At 38.6% G+C, this 20,688-nt stretch overlaps 2 protein-coding genes across 2 annotated transcripts; one reads left to right on the top strand and one right to left on the bottom strand.

The window, feature by feature from the left end:
* Window positions 1–1,324: 1,324 nt before the first annotated feature.
* Window positions 1,325–11,644, bottom strand: sugp1 (SURP and G patch domain containing 1). Its single transcript, XM_084732448.1, has 14 exons — window positions 11,535–11,644; window positions 10,779–10,947; window positions 10,503–10,609; window positions 9,789–10,031; window positions 9,508–9,631; window positions 9,311–9,411; window positions 7,529–7,652; window positions 7,109–7,437; window positions 5,789–5,895; window positions 5,396–5,573; window positions 5,175–5,281; window positions 3,029–3,174; window positions 2,011–2,140; window positions 1,325–1,862 (listed from the first exon to the last, which is right to left on the bottom strand). The coding sequence occupies exons 1-14, from the start codon at window positions 11,551–11,553 to the stop codon at window positions 1,836–1,838; spliced, it is 1,911 nt and encodes a 636-aa protein (XP_084588574.1). The 5' UTR covers window positions 11,554–11,644; the 3' UTR covers window positions 1,325–1,835.
* A 951-nt stretch (window positions 11,645–12,595) lies between these two features.
* rnf126 (ring finger protein 126) lies at window positions 12,596–20,431 on the top strand. The gene is made up of 9 exons (XM_084732951.1): window positions 12,596–12,754; window positions 15,178–15,236; window positions 15,330–15,390; window positions 15,486–15,724; window positions 16,195–16,263; window positions 16,374–16,443; window positions 16,742–16,835; window positions 17,319–17,434; window positions 19,254–20,431. Exons 1-9 carry the CDS (start codon window positions 12,680–12,682, stop codon window positions 19,404–19,406), a joined length of 936 nt encoding a protein of 311 aa, XP_084589077.1. The 5' UTR covers window positions 12,596–12,679; the 3' UTR covers window positions 19,407–20,431.
* Window positions 20,432–20,688: the final 257 nt, after the last annotated feature.

Below are 20,688 nucleotides of genomic sequence, written 5' to 3'. Positions count from 1 at the left end.
TCACTTAATCATTATATCCACATTACTGATCTTTATTTATCAAAAATATCATTCTTTATATATCATTGTGTGTATATTGTGGCAATATTTAGTTAAAAATATCACATTTTTTGGTTTTATCTATTTATCGCCCAGCCCTACTTAGTATAGTGTTGGGTCGTTTACACCAATACATCACATCCTATACAAAAAACTATACAATGTAAAATAAACTGTTTGAACATAAAATATTGAGTTGATAGAATTTGAAAAGACAGTGAGGTAATTTCGTAATGATTCGCAACAAATACACCTTTCTAGTCAAATCTGAAGTTGAATCACAAGTTTTCTTCAAACTAGAAAAAAGAAGGACCTAACTAATCTGTCTGCTAATATATTGAACGTGTTTCTTTAGAAAATTGATTCAATGGGTTTGAATTCTGTACTGTACATTCATTCAACTCATTTCAAGTCAAAAGACACCAAGTTAGAACTTTTAAGTTTAATAATTAAAACTTATATACTCACATAGTCAAGAGATTAGTTGATTCCACAAAATTCCTGTGTGATCTTTTACAGTGAAAGATCATCACTATTTGAGAATTTACAGTAAACTATTTTTGAGAAAATGTATATATCAAGATATAAGTCTTATATCATGGCATAACCTAAAAATGATAAGCCCTACTCTTATTGCTTTCAACTGTCCTGGATTTAGTTTCAGCTTCTCATATGTGAGAATGTGATGCTGTTCTCTCTTCAAAAACAATCATTAATTATATGATTTTTTTTAGATTTTGCATTAACAAAACAAGCAATTTAATTACATAATATTAGTCTTTAGGACTAATGATTTTCCACAGTCTTGACATTTAATATATGATTAATGGATCCATAATTAATGAAAATAATTAGCTGAAACCTTACATCCAAGTAAAAACTGCACCATGCCACGATCCTACCAACGCATTGGTTTAGCTTCTGCTGTGGCTTAAGTTGCCACTGACTAATGCTGTCACCAGCAGCAGAGTGGCTCTTGCTTAGCTGGGATTTTGAAGTTATATTTATCCCGTGTAAACCCCCTGGGAATGGCCAAGTGAAGGTCTGATTTCACTGATCTGTCACCCTCCTCCACACCACTGACCGCTTCAGCCTAGTCAACTCTACTCAGTGACCTGCTGCTGCCGTCCAGAGCCATGCAGAAATGAATACTGATGGCAGTTATCAACATGATTGGATGAATACCTGTATTTAGCACACAGTGCACCATTAACAAGGTGAGTTTATCTTGGCTCCTACTTGTTTCATAATTAACAGTGAATAAACACATAAGAACAGTAGCTGATCTGTGACAAATCCACATTTCAGTAAGTGGACTTATTTATTGTGAACACTGATGCATATACTGAAAGGAAACAAAAACGAGGTAAAGCACAGTGAGGAAAAATACTCAATACATGAATTATACAGAATACAGAACTGTGTTATTTAGTTGGGAATGCAAAGTGAGGATTTGACAGGTATCAGAATGGCAACAAACTGAAGAGTGAAATCATCATGGAAGTCAGGAAATGAAGGTCTATATATTTTAAGGTGTTCCAGTACTAAACAGAAAATGCAACAAAACAGGTGCTCAATTATTTAAAAATAAACATTTTTTAAAATCCAAATTAAACCTTGAATGGATCTGATACTCTACCAACCTTTCTACTAGTCTCCACACACAGACTTCCAATTTTAAAAATTTCTATTGTGCAAGTGTCCATTTCACAATCGGGCACAGCTGTGGCAGCTGCAGAAAGCAGCTTTTAAGTTATGATGAACAAGAACGAGTATGAACAGAACAGTCCTCTACATCAGTAATATGGTCTCCGTGGATTATTCTGTGGAAACAAAAAAATAAAAATATCAGAGCAAAGGAAACACTGAGCATGGATTTAAACAGGCTAACATAAACATGTTACAACGAATAAGTGCAAACTCAAAGACTATTGTTAGAAAAAACAGTAAACAATATGAAATAGATGCTACCAGGGGGTTAGGCCTGAAGCGGTAAGCAAGCATCATCCTCTTTCTAAAAGCGTCGTATTCATCGTCACTCTTTGTGAGCTCGGCTGGACGATCGACTCCAAACCCTGCTCCGTTTGAGGCGGTGATTCCCCTGGAGAGGGACAGAGGGACACTCAAAATTAGTTTCTCTTTTCACATCTGTCTGGTAACCTGAGAGCCAACTGTGTATTAATTACTTTCCATCTATCGGGATAAAGCAAAACAATTTAAACAGATGCTTTTTTCACAGAACAAACATTTTGTCATGTCACAGTACAAAAACCATGTGACGCCTGAATTCCACTTATCTGCTTCAATTTCAGGCTCCTTGTATTGTGCATGCTGACTCACTGTCACATCGTCCTGTCATGACACTTCAACAGAACAGAGCTGTTGCTGATGTTATGAGTAACACCTGCACTCTTCCTACTATGTCAAGTCAAAATGCCTGCTGTGAAGAGGCCCTGTTGTAAATGCTAACAAAAGATGTTCACAGTGATGTAGTTGCACAGCTGGCAAACAAAAAGTCTTTTCTGTTGTGCATTTTACTGTGCACGCTCATTGGCTTTGTTATTATTTTGGCAAACTAGAAAAATATGTATAATGCTAGAAAAATAGGCTAATAGCAGTCAGCTCACTTGATAAAGAAGAGAGCAAAGGAAGGAAACAGTATGATTCGATGAGATACATTTTTAAAGTCATCATCAAAACCAAGCCACTTGCTGCATGTTTCGTTTAAACCAGGAGAAGGGTACAGTTTAATTCACTATGAGCAGACAAGTGTAACTGTACAAAAGTCTGATTTTTATGGCTAAAATTTGTACCACACAGGGAGGTAATTTCCAAAATAAACTAATCTAATGTCACTGCCATACAATGAAAGAAAATGCATTTTTTTGGCATTTATTGTTAAACTGGTGTACATTATGACAGAACACACCCTGAAGTGGTGAAAGTACATTTTATTCCTATGACTCAGTGAAAGGCAACATGTACTCACTTGTTGACAGGGGCCTTGATTCCCTGTCCTTCACTGCCGAGGCCTTCACCCTCCTTCCAGCCCATCTTCATAAGCATTCGGAAACCAAGATTCTCCACCGTCAACTTAAACTCCTTATATTCTGAGTAGTCTGGGTCTCGGCCTTCCTGCAAGTCAACAAGACTTTAAGTGTTCATTCAGGCAAAACACACTTAGGTGTTGCATCAATTCACCGTGTCCTAAACCATTTTGTCTTTTTTCCTTGTGTCAATGTATGTTTCAGAGTCACATTTTCAGTAAATAAATAAAATGTCCTTGTAAGATGTCACACAAACAGAAAGTAACTCTTCGGTGAGTCTGTCACATGCACAGACATCAACAGACTGAGACGGAGGGTGGGGGAATGATTGATTACTAATGCTGCGTTCACATGCTCCTTGGTAGTCTCATTTCCAGAGTTGGAAAGTTGTTTTTCCAACTTTGGTGTCTTCAGAAGCTTTTAATTCATAATGTGGAAACAAAATGGACGCTACAAAGGATAGGGTGGTTGTTGTTGTCTGGTGCGACTGGCTGATGGGTTGGCTGAGATTAGTGTCCCAGTTAAGTTTCATGTTGCTATCCAAGTATGCAGAAACAGTTTGAAGCTTTTTAAGGGATTTTCACACTGTACATTCTTAGCCCTTGGCTATACTTAAAAATATCTAATTAACTAATCTTAGAAATTAAGTAAAGTTAAATGTGTCAACTCACTGTCATGGAGAAGAGCGCACAAGAAAAACACAGCTGATACCAGTGTATCAATACTGCAGAAAGAGAGTATCTAAACCAATTCCAATATTCACAATCAATATGTACTGATAAATTCGCTATTTTTGATGACACTATAAGATATTACCAAGTGATTTTGTCCCAGTGTTGTTCCTGCACCAGTACATTCCCTAAAACAACTGAAGTACCTCTACACCTGACTTGTTAATCAGGGTTAATGTTAATAAATAACTTATCTAACCAGGCCACTCTATCATTTAACAAATTACATGTGTGCAAAATGACTTTTTTTTATTAACATGGGCATTAATATTGCCCATATTATTGCTTCTTTTTTTTTCTGTTCTTTTACTTATTCCTAGTTGTTATTCTGACTTGAGTGGGTGTGCATTTCACTCAAGTACAAACTCTTTCCAATTATTGTGACAACACCTGGATAATGAGTGAGGATAATTTTGCATAAGTCAGTAAAGACTTTCTTCTATTATTTACTTGATTTAACTGGATAAGAATAAATACTGCCTGTCATGAGTCTGTTAAGTGCAGCAGAGTGACTTTGCATTACTCCACACTGCATGTCTTCACTAAATACAACCTGCAAAAACATTATTTTTTCTGATTCTGTTTCTTCCAGATCACTTTTCTCTTTATTTTAATTTACCGTTACACTCAAATGTGTGGTAACAGTTACATCTGGGGTATTCTGTGACTGCCGACTTTCCAATAGTCTCCCATAACTCCGGCTGTGAATTTGTGTTCCATAAAATCTCTCTGTTGTGCCGTTTCTCAACTTTTAAAGGGAATAAATAAAGTGTGGTTTCTACAACAGTGCCAGATTGAATTACACAGACTTCCAAATAACAAGTGGCAATTATAGTCTCCTCCTGGGGATCCCTCAGGAGGAGCCTGAGGAATTTGCAGGGAAAAGGGATGTCTGGATTGCTCTGCTGGCTGTTGCCACAGTGCCCCTGACCTGGATAAGCAGCTTGAAAACAAGAGGCATGGATGCATGACTACAAGTCTGTTTACAGACATTTCCAACTTACCCTGCTTCTACTAAATCTCTTATGGCCTTCATGTGGAAAAGCAGACATTTAGTGGCTAATTCCCACCACAAATTACACTAAATACGTATGAAACAAGTTTAACAGGACCCTGAAGAGATCTTGGAGAGAATTGTGAAATTGCTTATTTTCTCTGTACACAGTACAACACTTGAAATTACACTTTAAGAACATTTAGCAACCCATGGGATTCCTGAAACACAGTTAGTTACATTAGTTTGGTGCCTCCCTCTTTGAAACTGAGATTAATGGATATGGGCGATCCTAGTTACTGTACAGCAGCAAAATCCTTCCATATTAGGCTTGAGAGCAAGAGAATTCAGAGGCAAACTGACCTTGAGCGCCTTGAAGGTCTCCATGAACTTCTCCAGCTCCTCAGGGGGCAAGAAGTCACCAATAAAGTGTTTCCCTTTACCCATTTCTGTCAGAGATTCTGCCCACTCTGAAAAAGTACAGCCAAGATTTTTTTTAATCACTTTACCTAAGAACTGATTATCAAGCAGCTGCTAGTATTGCAGATGCAAGGGCAATTTTCAATACTGAGAGTCAGCCTTACCACGGGTCTTCTCCATTTCCATCTTTCGGAGACGATGCTCCCAGGTGCCCGCCTGCTGGTCCACCTCTTCATCACTGTCATATTCGTGTTGGTGGTCTCTAATGGCCTTTTCCCACATTATCTGCATCTCCGCCATCGCACGCTTGTGCTTCATGATCATGTCATACATCTCTTGCATCTACGGAGTGTGCACAGAGTGTGTGAGGAAAAAAAAATTACACACATACTTTAAGCAAAACATGCTGATAAGAGATTACAGGGTTCAGTTATCCTGAATTTATGGTGCGATGGAAGAGAGTGAAAATATTATTTAGGGTAGGTGGAGTTTAGGTGAAGTTAAAATACACTGTGCATCTTCCACTTAAGAAATACATTTAGTTGGTATATTCATACCTCCTGTTGTTCTTTGAGTTGTCTCTTCTGGTCCTCAGACAGTTCTGTCACTCCTACCAGACCATGAGGCTTCCCCTTCTTATAACCGAGACCTCTCAGCTCCTGGGCTGAAACATGCATCACCACAAACTTACACAGTATATTCATAAATTTATTATTAGATCAGCTGATAGTGTGGCCAAAATAGCAAATTGAGTAGGAAGATGGAACGCAGACCATTAATGGGGAGGTGGCGACCATGAAAAGTACAGGTTATGGGAAAAGAGAGTCGCACTCATGGCCATGACACAAAAATATACTTATATCTTAATAATTTACCAATGTTTTGGCATGACAGTCTTCCTCGGGGTATTCATGAAAAAGCCTGAAGAAGAGTGTCATGTCTAAGTGTTGGCAAAATATTAAAATATTATTTTTACAGCGTGGCTAGGAGTGTGTGACCATCTTCTCCCACAAACAAAACAGCATGTTAAAATGTAGCTTCAAAACCCATGGTTATTTAAAAAGTGATTTATATAATTGTAGAGGTAGAGGTATCAATTTCCTGACAATAATAACAGCAGAATCCTGCATCAGATGGGGTACACGGCAGGTGACCCATAAAAAAAAAATTGTGTGACAGGTGAACAAAATAGATTTGTATAAATTCACAGGCATTGGTAAAAATGAACTGTTTTTTTTTTTTCATGGAGAAATCAGAGATGAAAATGACATATTTTTAACATTAAATCAGCTGATATTATCAACCCTAATCAGTCTCCAAGATTTTTTTTTTTTACTGTGAAAGCCAGTAACAACCACTGACCACAGATCCAGACAAATGAATGGACGGCAGATATGTAGGCTGCCAGTACATCTAAAATGGTTGCAAAAATAGCCAGTGGAGAATACCAAATTGATGACAATACATCATCAAAGGCCAAATCAGACATTTGAGAAAAAATTGGTATGATCTGAAACTGTGAAAATAACATTGTCAGTGTCTTTGCTGCTTCTAAGAAGTTACTTTGTATGTGCGCTTAATCATAGGTCAGATCACAGGGTTTATGTTTATGGGTCCGTGTTCAGATTTGACTTAGATATGATTGTGGGTAACGGGTTGTTTCAGGTTTGCAGAATTGGACCTATGCAGGACTCAAACAGCATCTGCTATGACTCTACCAAAAATGCACATTAGTATTAACATGATTAAGTTGGAAAATATTAGAAAAGGGTATCAGCTTCAAGAACATACTGACACTGCCCTCTAACGGTTTTATGTAAACAAACTAAGTGCATGTGTGCACATATTTATAATATTTAAAACACAAGTTCATGTACCAGAGAGAGAGGGTGCGTTGGGATCTGGAACATTTATCTCCTGAGGAATAACGATGGGAGGCATGGGCAATTCGACTTTGTCATCTTCAGATCCCCATCGACTCTTCCTCTTTCGTTTGACAGGCGGAGTTTCTGCTTCCTGACTGTACGATAGAGAAGCAGGATTTGGTGGTGGATGGATTCCTTGTAATGGTGGTGCAGCTGGTCGCTGTAGGTCTGTCCCAGACTCTGCTGCTGGGGGTGAAGCGTTCTGGGAGGCTGTGGCACGATACTCCTGTACTTTGCCTTTGTAGAAGTGGTAGGCTGGACTTTGGTGGTCATAAAGAAAGCTGCGGGGTGGACAGTATATATTTTGTGAGAGGTGAATGACCCAGCAAAGAGGGTAAACATTAAAAAACAGTCACATGTACAGTGACTGACCTGAAGGCAGGGTTGTCTCTGTTGCGCTCGGCAGCGATGGCTTCCACCTCGGGACCACCCTCCGCCACAAACCTGGCCAGCTTCTCAGCCACTTGCTGGGTTTCTGCGTCCACTGGGGGGGAGACTTTAAGCAGCCTATCAGTACTGGGGCTCAATTCACACTCTACTACTGTATCGTACTCAACTGGCCCTCACACACCACCAGTCTAGAGCCAATAGGGGATAAGAAGAGGAAGGAGGGAGGAGGAGCAAGGGGGGACAGGGGTGTTGAATGGGGAACTGTATGGATGTGAGTCTTACTGTAACAAAATTAAGACCATTTAAACCTCAGAGAGGCTCCACCACATACAGTATACCTACACTGTAATGTTGTGCATAACTAAAATATCTTTACTCCATCACCAAAATTTAACATGATTTAAAAGACATTACTTTGGGGTGAGCAATATGGACAAATATATATATCACAGTTTACTGGCTAAAGTAGTACTTTAGGCAGTGGCTACAGTAGATACTGGTTGACATGCCCCCACTTTGAAGATACAAAGAGAGGCACCAGTAGCTAAGAAATGAACTGCAGTGGATATGCTCAGCAAACAAAGGTATTTTTTCCACTTAAAAACGATCAAAAGTCAGTTAAAGCGTACATCATATTTATAGTATTGTATTGATAGTATTATCACGGCCTTACTTTGCTGTCAAACAGCCTTTTCTGATGGGAAATTTTACTCTTTACAAACCAACCAAACTTCATGGGTGAAATAAGTAATTTTACCTAACAGAACATGGGAGTTGCTGGTCTACCACTGCCTTGATCCATTAGTTCGCTTGTGTCATTGCATGACTTTGGTGTTTTTTAAAAGGTTAGTTTAGATTCACTGAAGTCACACAATGACACAAACAAACTAACAGATCGAGGCGGAAGTAGATAAACAACTCCCATGATCCGAAAGGGAAAATTACTGTTCTTGCCAAAGGAGTTTGATTGTTTTGGAGAGAGACATTGGGCTTATATAACAGAGGTTTCCCGATGGAAAAGGAAAAGGTGGTTAAAATATCTTAAATATAGCATACATTTAAATTGATATTGATTTTTTTTTTTGGTGGATCTTTTTAAGTAGGTCAATTACCTGACCCTGTTCACAGCAGTACATGGCTTAGCTTCTAATGTTTCTCCAAAGTCAGGGCATGTCAACCAGCATCTTCAGCGGGCAAGTGCCTCATACGACCCCACATTAATCAATCCAAACTACTTAAAAATACAGTCCAAAAACATATGGTTTATTAAAACACAAGAGAATAAGAGCGAAACTGAAGAAACCATGGCAGGTCTCAGCACAGCCTAAAATAAGAAGCAGTTTGATGGTAAACTAGATGAGTATGTTGACTAGAAATTATTTTTGTATGATGCTGAGGTCTTGAAAGCAAGTATCTTTAAAAATGAAACTGAATATTTCTATCAACACAGTTTCACACGTCAGGCATTTCAAAGAAGAATTGCATGGGTATATTATAAGATTTTGATGCAAAAGACAATATGCAATTCTTCTACCCAAGCAATCGGGTAAAAGTCTCCAGTTAGCAGGAACTGTTGCTCCTGTTGCTAGTCGGTGACAATACATTCTGCTATTTGACAGGTTGCGGTAACTGGTAACTCTACTTGAAACTGACAATGCTATATTGACATACCGTCTACCCTTTTTGTGATCAACACTTAAGTATTTCTGAGAAGTGAGGCAAAGAAAACAGAGACAAAAACAGTGTGAGAAAAGGTAATCTTACCATTATCTGATGTATTCTCAGGTCTTAGCAAATCCTTTCTCATTTCTGCAACTCTTTTTTTGTAGTAGAGATACTCCAGGCTGCTTTTATCGTATAAAAACCTGAAAGGCAAAAATTGCAGTTGAAATCAGATGAGTTTGAAAAACACTGTACGTGTAAATATTCTGGATGAGATACACTTTTTTTTTTAAACTTACGAGAAAACGGGATTGTCCTTGTAGTCCTCCTTGGCTTTTCTCTCCAGCTCAGCTCCTCCCTCCGCCACAAAAGAGGCCATCTTGTCGATAATGAGTCTGGTGTCTGAATCCTCTGGGGGAGAGACTTTAAGCAGGCTATGAGTACATTTACTCTAAGGGCACCTATGACAAAATGCCAGTCATAAGGCAACTGTGCCACTGGAGTAGGCAGAAGATGCACTGAAATGTCCAAGCCATGGAGTTGTCCAGAGATACACTGAAAAACACAGGCCTTGAATTACCTTTCATGTCTAAGAATTTGGAGTAATCAGCCTCTTCTTCCTCGTCTTCACCATCTGGAGAACAAAACACACTCGGCCTCTGGCTGAGAACAGGATTCTTCTTGGACTGTGAGTAGGTCTTGAACTGACTAAGCATACTGCTGACTCCGAGACCAGGCCGCTTGCCAACAAGAATGCTCTTTTTTTGCAGTGCGTTTCCTCCTGGTGATGAGGTTGAGGGAGATTTGGTATCACTGGTGGAGCCTAGAAAGAGTAAATTAAAAAAAACAACTCATATTTAGACAGCCTTTTATGTATATTTGAGCATTTTTTTTAATTCAATTTAATTATTAAATTTTAATTTTATTTGTGTTGGCAGGTAACCGACACAAGTAAGTAATGTCAGGTACTGTTCATGGTCCCTATCCTAAACTAGTTTCCTTGGGTCAGAATGTCCTCTTTAAAAATATCTGCCTCCCACTAACTGTACTCCTGCCAAGGACGTATTGCAAATAGCCTGAAGCCTCTTTATCTGTCTTTCACATGAGCCAAAACTACAAGGTCAGAGCTATTATTCTGTGCTCCAGTGTTCCTGGTGCCCTGTTAAATTCCACTATGCATCATCCTTATCACACATAATATATAACATCAAAGTAATATGTTATGTGAGATAAGGATCTGACAAAACGATGCCTGTAACCTTTTTGTCAAAACTGTACAGATCAAGGTACTAACCAGACCCATTGTTGGATTTCTCCTTCTGCATCTTCATGAACTGCTGTAAGAAGCTTCCATCATTTGCAAACTTGTTTGAGGAAGCTCCTTGAGGGCTGGGAGAAATACTGCAATCAGAACAAACAAAATATTTGTTAAAATTCTGGGTCAATGTTGGTGTCAAAGCAAACATCCATGAATAACACCGCCAGGCAATACTGTGCTCAAAAAACCAAAATGACTTCAATGTGTTGAATTTTTGTATCTTTGCCATACTGTCCAAAAGGACGTAATTACCTTGGAGGCAGGGGTTTGGTCGTGGTTTCCACATTCATTTTGGCTTGCTCTGCCATTCTGGCTTCAATTTCTTTCTTCTTCTGAGCTATAAGCTTCTCTTGACGGAGGATATTCATGTTCATTTTGTTTTTCTGTGGCTGGATAGGCTTGGACTTCCATCCTCCTCGCCCTTAAAAAGGATAAAATGGAAAACTGCTATATAAGACAACAATAAGCATATTATGGGCTACAGCACTGGACCTGGCAGGTAAGGTAGCAAAAGTATCATTTTCTGATATTAATGCTTTGCAATTTGACCGCATGAATTAATATTTCTGAGGTTCAAAGGGAGATCAATATGATACATTTATGTGTAATAACAAACTAGAAAACTTATATAAAACAAAAAAAAAAAAAGCAACAACTTTTAACAGCTGTTAAACTGAGTTTATAGTAGATGAAGGCGACTCGTGTCGTTTTATGTGGATATTACCGGTTGCCGACCTCGGAAGAGTCGGGTATTTGCTACGATAAGCGCATATAATGCAAATTCTCTTTTAAAACTGTATTAATACCTAAGGCTACCTAGTTTATCTTACCCGACCGCTAACGCTAGCTAACGCAGTACACTGGTTATGGGTTATGCCAGCCAAGCTAACCTAGCTTGGTAACGTTAACAGGCGGCTATCCTGGTTAACTTAACGCTAAGTGTTTGATAACGTCAACTGCAACTTATCTAGAATTAACATCTGAGTCAAATTCAAAACAAAGACTTACCTGCGTCGCCAGACTCCATGGCCGTAGCAGGGTTAAAAATATATTTCGAAAGACGAACTACAAAAGGGCCTTTAGCTACCGTAGTAGCTGCTGACTGGAGTGCACTAGTTAAAAAAAACAAGAACAAGACTTCCGGTAGTAGCTTTTTCATAATAAAAGCATGATCTTTACCCTCAGACTATGATCTCTACAACTATACATGACGGACACCACATTTTCATACAAAAGTAACATAATTATAGCCTGTACCGCGTCTTAACAATCATTTTTAAATTCTAAATTAAGATTACTCACTCAAATTCACATCTAATACTCATACATTTCTCCCACATACCTGAAATTACTTCTTGAGACTTCTACTTTGACAGCATATCGTCAGAGTCCTGCTATGATTTTCTGAGAGAACATCATACTACATAATTCAGTACAGCATCCTCACAATAAAACCTGTTTTTGTGAGGGGCGTAGTATTCAGTCTTTGTCGACACCATGAGTGTATTAAATAAACATGGAAATATAAAGACAAATAAAATCTAAAAAATAATATTATTAGTGTTAGTTGTTAGTTGAGTTTACTTTAACGTTTTTCAGGTATTTTTTTTATATATTAAGAAAATAGTATATATTAAATAATATGTAATAAATATTATTAAATATAATATATTTACTTATTAATGTATTTATTTGTTGCGTATTAATTACTCATTACTTATTGTGTCATTTATTTATTTTTAACCCTTTATTTTTCCAAATAAATAAAGACATTTTAAAAAATACTAAAATAAAATAATAATTATTACTTGAAAAATACATACAGAAAAAACATAGTAACTTATATGTAATACATAAGTAAATATATTTTTTAAAATATACAAATAAATATATACATATATTTTATTATTTTTTCCACGTTTATTCACTCTTTTCTTTACTTATTTTTATGTTAGGCTCTCTCACTTTTATTTTAATGTAAATACTACAGCGGAAGTCTTCCTCTTGGTAATTTTTTCTAGCTACCATGGTAACGTTACGTTGGCACACGTATGTTTCCGTTTCCACCGTGTCTTTCCCCATCGCAAAAGTCAGGTTTTGTTGTCCCTTTTCGCTACCCGTCCGTATCGTACGAACTGCTCTCTTGCTTAGAAATGGCTGAAGCTCCCCCACGGCCCTGCCGGTTTTTTTGTCACCGGTGTTCAGCAGAGATCAGTCCGCGTTTGCCGGTAAGGACCAAACAGACACATTAGTCTATTTGAAGAACGGGAAGTTATATTTGGGCTTGTGTGGTTTAATGTGTGTGTGTACGTTTGTGGCGCACACCCAGTCACGTCGACTCACTGCTGCTGCTTAGCTTCGCTAACGTTAGCCCCATAGGCAACAGCGGTCCGGAGTGACAGTCAAGTGGTAGTAATTAAGTTGGCGGCTAAACTCGTGTTATTATCTTGTGTTTTAGGTAAATAATTTCAGCTATATGGCGGTATGACGAATAACAGATTGTTAGAGTTTGACAGGTCTCATAGTGGTGGCGTTTAACATTAGCAAGCTAACAGAAGAAAGCGTAGGTTCACTTTTTTAGTCAGATTTGCAGTCTGTCAGGAGGCAGTTATCGGGCTATGGTTTTGATTTAATTTTGATTTGTTCAGCAAATCAGCAAAAAAAAAAAAAGAATAAAAAAAATGTGTTCCTCATAAAGCTTGGAGTTAAAGTACTGGGGTAATACCGCAAATAGAGAAGTAAAACTTTCACTTTTATCGAAAGCCAGTCTCTCTGTCAGTTAACATTGCCGTTGTATTAACAGCCCGCTTGCCTGCCACAGCAGTCTGTTGTCAAGCCATTCATGGGAAGCTTCTTGAATGTTACAGTAACAGTTACTTTATTGACTGTCAGCCTGCTGCTTACCTGTGTGACGGCTACTCTCAGGAGATCACACATACCAACCAGAGAGCTCACAATGTGTGATTTATGTAGTCATGTAGTGCTGCTGTATTGCATTATAGTGAGAAGAACTAATTAATCAGTTATTCCATTTATCACCAACTAATTTGATATTTCTTTAAGAAAAAAGTCTCTGGTTTCAGCGTCTTAATAGTGAATATTTTCTGATTTCTTTACTCCTCTCTGACAGTAAACTGAATTTCTTTGTGTTGTGGACAAAACAAGACACGTGATGATGTCATCTTTGGGGAAACACTGATCAATTCCCCCCCATTTTTTTTGACAGTTTAAAACAAACAACTATTAATCAATCAATCTAGATAATAACGGACCAATTAATCGACTGAAAGTAATCCTTACTTGCAGCCCAAATACAGAGAGGCATTACGATGGTCTTGTTCACCCCATCTGTATCAGTGATGGAAGACTAAATACTAGAAACACCCCAGTATAACATGATACAATTCAACAGCAGCACACAACCTATATATAATTTTGAGCAAATACGCCTAGAGTTTTTAAAAGTGGAAGGTGGGCCTCCTCGAGAGGGGTTGACTAGGTTTATGGGAAGTTCAGTGAATGGAAGTGAAAAAATAGTACATTAATCATTACATTTGCTGGCAAAGGGATATACTATAGAATAGCCTAAATTAAGTGATCGACCAGTATAGGTTTTTCAGTGGCTGATGCTGATATTTAGAGCGCAGGCTGGACATAATGCCAATATCAGAACAAAAAAGTCATATATAATTCCATTATAATCTAATATACGTCATTATCTTAACCAGTAATGTGTTGTTTTATATTTAAAACGTGACTGTATTTAGGGGATAGTGGGGATAGTATGTCAGAAGCAACGTAATTCAACTGCATTATTCAAACATTGTAACATAATTTACATTTAACGGTAATGAGTAAAGGTTCCAGATCAGATCTGATGTCATTTAGGACGGGAGAAATGTGTTAACATTTAGAAAAGACAATGGCAGCCAAGGAAATTTAGGTAGAAGTTAACAGTAGGATGCATGAGAGTTATAGTAACATTGTTCCACAGCAGCAACACTGACAAGACTGCCTGCAGTCCATCTGTAGAATTTTTTTTGTTTGTCAGCCTGGTGTGTGATTTGTTAAAGAAATTTTTTGAAAATCCAAGAACCTGGGGCCGGTTGCACAAAACAGCTTGAGTCACAGGCTTTAAAAAGGAGAGGTAGGCCTTCCTACAGGGGCTTCTTCAGTGAATTCAAGTGAAAACACATTATACTTGTTATTACATTAGTCAAAAGGAGACCGACAGTTCAGCGATACAGTAGTTTTGTACAATTGTACTTGTTTTTTCTCACTTTGCCAGAGTCATAGTAATTAATGCCTTAATATGGACTTCTTTATGTGTTTAGTGTGAAGCAAGGATATCTTGACTCAACTGTTGCGTTTGTATGGGATCAGATAACAGTTATCATCCCCATAGACATCCAGGAACTGAGTAAAACTGAGCAAGTATGCTAAGGGGGTTGGGAGAGCCCAACTAGCTCAGACTTGAAAACCTCTACTCTAAACCTCGTGAGGATTTTAGGATTTTTTTTTTTTTTTTTTGCCAGACTGTTGAATTACACTGCATCAGTTTTAACTGGGTGTACCCAATAAACAGAAAACTATGTATATGTCAGTACTGTTGTATGCACACTAGTTATTCACATTTATGTTTTCTCTGTAGGACTACACCTGTCCACGTTGTGAATCTGGCTTCATTGAGGAACTGCCTGAGGAAAGAAAGTATGGAAGATTTTTGTTTGTCTATTTGATGAGATTACTTTAATGTTCAGGTGCATTTAGCTTTTCACTTTCTTTCCCACCATGCTGATGCAGTACTGAAAATGGGTCCGCATCCACGTCCTCCACCAGTGATCAGAGCCGGCCAGCCTTTGAGGTCAGTGTGACTTGTGAAATCAGCCAGTCCAGGAAAACATTTTCCACCCTGCCTGCTGCACCACGATTTGACATTGCCTCTGTCTTTTCTACTAGAACATGGATCACCAACATTTATTCACGTTCCCCTCCGGGTATGGTCCGTTCGCCCTTGGGATTTTCGATGAAAACTTCGACCTTCGAACGCGGCTACCCACAGAGGACAACCGAGAGACAGAGAACAGGAGAGAACGGGAAATGGCGTCACGGCAACGATACAGCGCACGGCAACCACGGGGTCGACATGTTCCTCGACGACAGGGTACGCGCCATGAAGGAGTGCCCACATTAGAGGGGTGAGACATTTTCAGCAGTAGAGTTTGTGATATGGGTAAAAAAAAATGCTTTGTTTGTGTGAGTAATAAGTGCTTCTCATGTTATGGTAGAAAATACCTAATATTATTCTGTATAATATGGTTACATGATGTAGAACGTATCTAACAGACCCTGTAAAAGTAACAAAATGTAGTCTGTTATGCCAAAAACATATTACCTCACCCAAAAAGAATTTTAAAAAATCGCAATAACCTCTCAGAATATTGTGGTCTGAGAGAAAACTAGACTTCTGCACCTCCTCCTGGTGCCGTTTTCAGGCTTTAGAAAATCTAGCCTACCTTTAATATTATTTTCTGACCATGAAATTATTCATATATACAGACGTTTTCCATTTGTGTAATTTAAGAGGACAAATTGAATTTCTCAGTTTGAGTCAACAAAGGTTTGTTAAAAAGTGTTGCCTTTTTGTGATTTTTTTTTTCTTATACAGAATTATCCAGCAGCTAGTAAATGGAATCATAGCACCTACAGCCATGCCAAATATTGGAATGGGGCCATGGTAAGTATATCAAACTGTGATGCATGTTTACTTTATTAATTTAACTAAAAACTGATACTTATTGTGTTAAATCTTTGTTATTTTTTGTTGACTACCCTCTTGTCTCTCAGGGGTATGCTACATTCCAATCCAATGGACTACGCCTGGGGTGCCAATGGTCTCGATGCGATCATTACACAGGTATAAGTGGAGATAAACCTGCATATGCAACTAAATGTCCCTAGAATCTTTTCAAAAGAGCCCTGGGAATAGTGCTATTTTTAATATTCTAATTAACCCTTCCTAAGTCTCATCCCTCTTGGAACCTCGGAAGACCTGAAGTTCACCATTAGATGCCACTAAAGCCTACACACTGGTCCTTTAAATCAGGCATATAGACTAGCGAGATATTGGAAGAGAGTGTTTGAAAGTTGTAGTTTGTTCTCATGCAGGTGATCTCACAGCCATTTGTTGGGATTCTGCTCTCTTTCTCTTTCAGTTATTAAACCAGTTTGAAAACACGGGTCCCCCTCCTGCAGACAGAGAAAGAATAAAGAGTTTACCCACCATCTCCATTACAGAGGAACATGTGGGTGAGTCCACGTCTCTCTCTCAGACTCTCACTTACTCACTCATCGTCTCTCACCCACTCTACACCAGCAGCAACACTGCTGCTTTTTTTAGTTATCTTCTTAGCACAGCTCATACAAAACCAACCTTTTGCTCAGGCCTTAAGCCAATTAAATAACGGTATTTTCTCTATTATAAGTAGACAGCGGACAGTAATCACCTTCTGAAGTGTAATGAAATTGTATTTTCCTTTTGGGTTTTAGTTTTACGTCATCACAAACTAATTTGGGAAGATCCTTAGATATATGTGTTTCTATTTGAACTTTTAATCATGCTGTTGTTAGTAGTAAAGAGGTGATTTGCTTGAATTTAACACAAACCAAACCCGCATTAACTCAAATAAAAGAGAATCAGTGTGGTCACAATTTTCCATGCAGCTGACCCATGTGACTGTGGCTCTCTCTCACACACAGACACAGACAGTAAGTTGCTTTGTGTTTGTGCAGGTGCTGGTTTAGAGTGTCCTGTGTGCAAAGAAGACTACAGCGTCGAGGAGAGTGTTAGACAACTACCGTGCAATCATTTGTTTCACAATGACTGTATAGTACCATGGCTGGAACAGGTACGTGTATCTATCAAGCATGTCCCAAACAGTTGTGCTAGATTGGTATCAAAGGTTGATCACAGTATTTGATTGGTATGAGCTACACCAAGGCTGCACCAAGCTGTGTTCTTAAACCACCGCAAAGCAAGAAAGTGAACCGTGAAACTAGGGGTGGGCGATATGTCAAAAATATCATATCACAATTTTTTTATTATAAAATCACGATTTCGATTTTATCACGATCTTACATGTATTTTTGAGACTAATTTGCAAGTTTCTGGTCAGTGCAACCAAACCATTTCTGTATGTAAAACAGTCCTAAAAGTCTTGAACGAAACCATATCTTTTGCAAGATAAAAGGTAACTGCTTCTGTTACCTCTTTCCACCTCTTGCTTGTCTTCTCATACGGAGTGCCTTTATCAAATGCCTGTGTTAACGTTGTCTGTTTGGGTCTAGCTGCTACCTCTGGCTGCAGTGCCGCCGTCGGTCCCCTCGCTGTTTGGCTCTCAGCATACTGTTTAGGGTGCTTTCACTTCAAGTGACTGAACAAGTTTGTCGTGTTGCCATCCAACGTGCAAACCGTCTCTGTGCAAACTTTGCAAATTACCTTTGCTTGCGCTTTGTCATTTGGGGAAAAGCCAAACCAACTCCGGCCAACTCCTCCGTTTGGCTTTCAGCCATGGCTCTCCATGCAGCTACCGCTACACACACAAACAAGGAGGCGGGTAAGAAATTGCGTCACTGCCTGTAATTCGCTATGATTGGTCGGTCAGGTTGACGACGTAATACGTCTGGTGTGTTGGTGCATCAGCATAGAACTGCAATTTATAGAATGTGACCTAGATGATCCATACGATCTCCTCACTTTGGCAGATCGTCTACACGTTCCAATCCTTCACGATCTAATATCGTCATATCGCACACCCCTACGTGAAACGATGCAAATAAAGAGCGGCCAGCAGTTTTCAGTTAAATGTGTTGATAGTGACGGTGTGTCAGTGAGCAAAAAGAAAAGTAGTGATGCTTTTTAAAAAACTTGTGCTTCACTTTCATTTTTGAGACATTCCTCTGGTGCTCCTTTCAAGTTTCAAGCAGAGAATGAGAAAAAATTGTCCTAATCAGATAATTAATTACTATATGTACTTATAATAACACACACTATATTTATTATAATCGTAATCTTGTTGAAATTTTCATTGTCTTAATTTTAGCTGTAGTCTTGTTCTGAGGGGTTCTTCTGTTCTAAGGGGTTCTTTGGTTTTTGCTTTAACCGATCTGTAGTGAGTGATGTGTCTGTCCCAGTGAGGTAATTTCAGGTTTGAGAGGTTCAGTCATAAGTAAATTCGTTTGGCTTTACTGATGATGGTGATGCAGTTGTACTGTGTTGAACTGCAGATAATGAATGATTCAAATCGGGCTGATCCACATTTAACTTTGGTAGTGAAGTTAGGAGCCACCAACCCAGACAGTCACACGCCAATTTGTGAAATAGTCATCAAATTTAATTTACTGGATTACTGTGCACTGGCAAAAATTGACAGTTTTTTTGGGGGGAACTGAAACCCCGCCCTCCAGGGTAAAAGTCCTGTGTCCTGTGTGTGTTGTCCTACATTTGTCTTTTAGTTAGTTAGTTAGTTTGACTTTTAGTTATTAGTTTAAAAGTCATGTTGATTGAAAAATATTGACTATTTGTGTCATGTAGTGAATCAGTAGACTACTACATTCACTGGGCTGGTATGTTACATCTGTAACAGAATTGTACAATTGTTTTTACAAACTAATACTGAAGATAATTAAGAGTTTTTAGACGATTCTTGTTTGTCTTGTTTCCAACAGCACGATACGTGTCCTGTGTGCAGGAAGAGTCTTAGTGGACAGAACACAGCCACAGACCCACCAGGGTTATCAGGAATGAACTTCTCTCCCTCCTCCTCATCCTCTTCCTCTCCCAGCTCGCCTAGCAATGAGAATGCTGCGAGCAACTCATAGATTTTCACCGTCACCGCCGCCTCACATCTGAAAACCTCACAACATACTTCAAACGAGACCCAACAGCTCCTCTCCACAGCTGAGACCAGGGCAGTCGTCTGTCTCAATTCAAGGGGTCGATATGAGTCGAGGTGAACTCTGTTGCAGACTGTTAGTCATCATCATTCCTCCCCCTGCGCTGAACGGACGCCGGGTCCAGCTCCTGCTGCTATTGATGCCGAGTATTTGAGGGGGTTGGACTGACTGGGCAGCGTTTGAAGGAGGATGCAGACAGGCTAAAGGCTGTGAATAGTAATAATAAAAAGATTGGGATTGTAACCAGAGCTGGAGTTTGAGCCAGAGTGGACTGCTTTTTGATGGAGACATGTCTTTGCCACGAGGCTGGGACACATTTTATATTTAAAAGACAAAATGCTCTTTTTTTAAGGAAAAAAAAAAAAACTTTTCTGTGGTGGTGCAGAGTACATAGATGTGTAGATAGAGAATTCATTTTGAACTGTCGGCCGCTGTACAGCTAACGGATCGAACTAAAACCTTGTTGAAAGGAAAGTGAGTGTATGCATCAGATTTCTATTTATTTGCACCTTTTTTTTATTTTGCACATTATTCTGTCTGATGTTGAGAATGTGAATTTGGTAAACTACTGAAAAAAAGGATTTTCACATTTTTGCATTGAAAGAGTCTTTTAGGATTTTTTTTCTTTTTTCTTTTTATTAGATTCTCTTTTTATTAGAGCCTGATCCGGTGTACTTGGTGTATCTCGACAAGGTAAAGATCCACACAGCTCAACAGTGGACACATTTTTATTCCTCAAGTGAAAACAATTCACAAACCTACTTATTTTTTTTAACCCTTGCCCAAGACATAAATTGAGCAATGTAAAAGGAAAAAAAAAACACATTACAAACAGGCATGGGATCATCTTACCTCTATGAAACTGACCAAATGTGTTTCACAATACAAGTGTTTATTATTTTATTTACTGATTTTTCGTACAGTCACAATAAAGTGCTAAAACAAACTAATGATAACGTGTAATCTTATAATGTGCAGCTTCAAAATGTCATCCTACTGGTACTGTTTGAATTCACACATTTAATAATGCTTCAATAATTAGGAGAAAGGCCACAGTTTTTGCCATTTACTTAAGGAGCGAGGAAGGAAGTAAAGTAAAGTAATTAAAATGTTTTTCTCGCCTGCCTTTCTCTAGATCAGTGCTGTCACTTTTGAGGTTAATGTCAGTGGATAATGAACAGATTTGGACCATGTTTTTACAAACTCA

Source organism: Lutjanus erythropterus, chromosome 12 (genome assembly GCF_056507025.1).
Source record: "Lutjanus erythropterus isolate fLutEry1 chromosome 12, fLutEry1.hap2, whole genome shotgun sequence".
NCBI classification, from domain to species: Eukaryota; Metazoa; Chordata; class Actinopteri; order Lutjaniformes; family Lutjanidae; genus Lutjanus; species Lutjanus erythropterus.
This window is presented reverse-complemented; position numbering and strand designations above follow the sequence as displayed.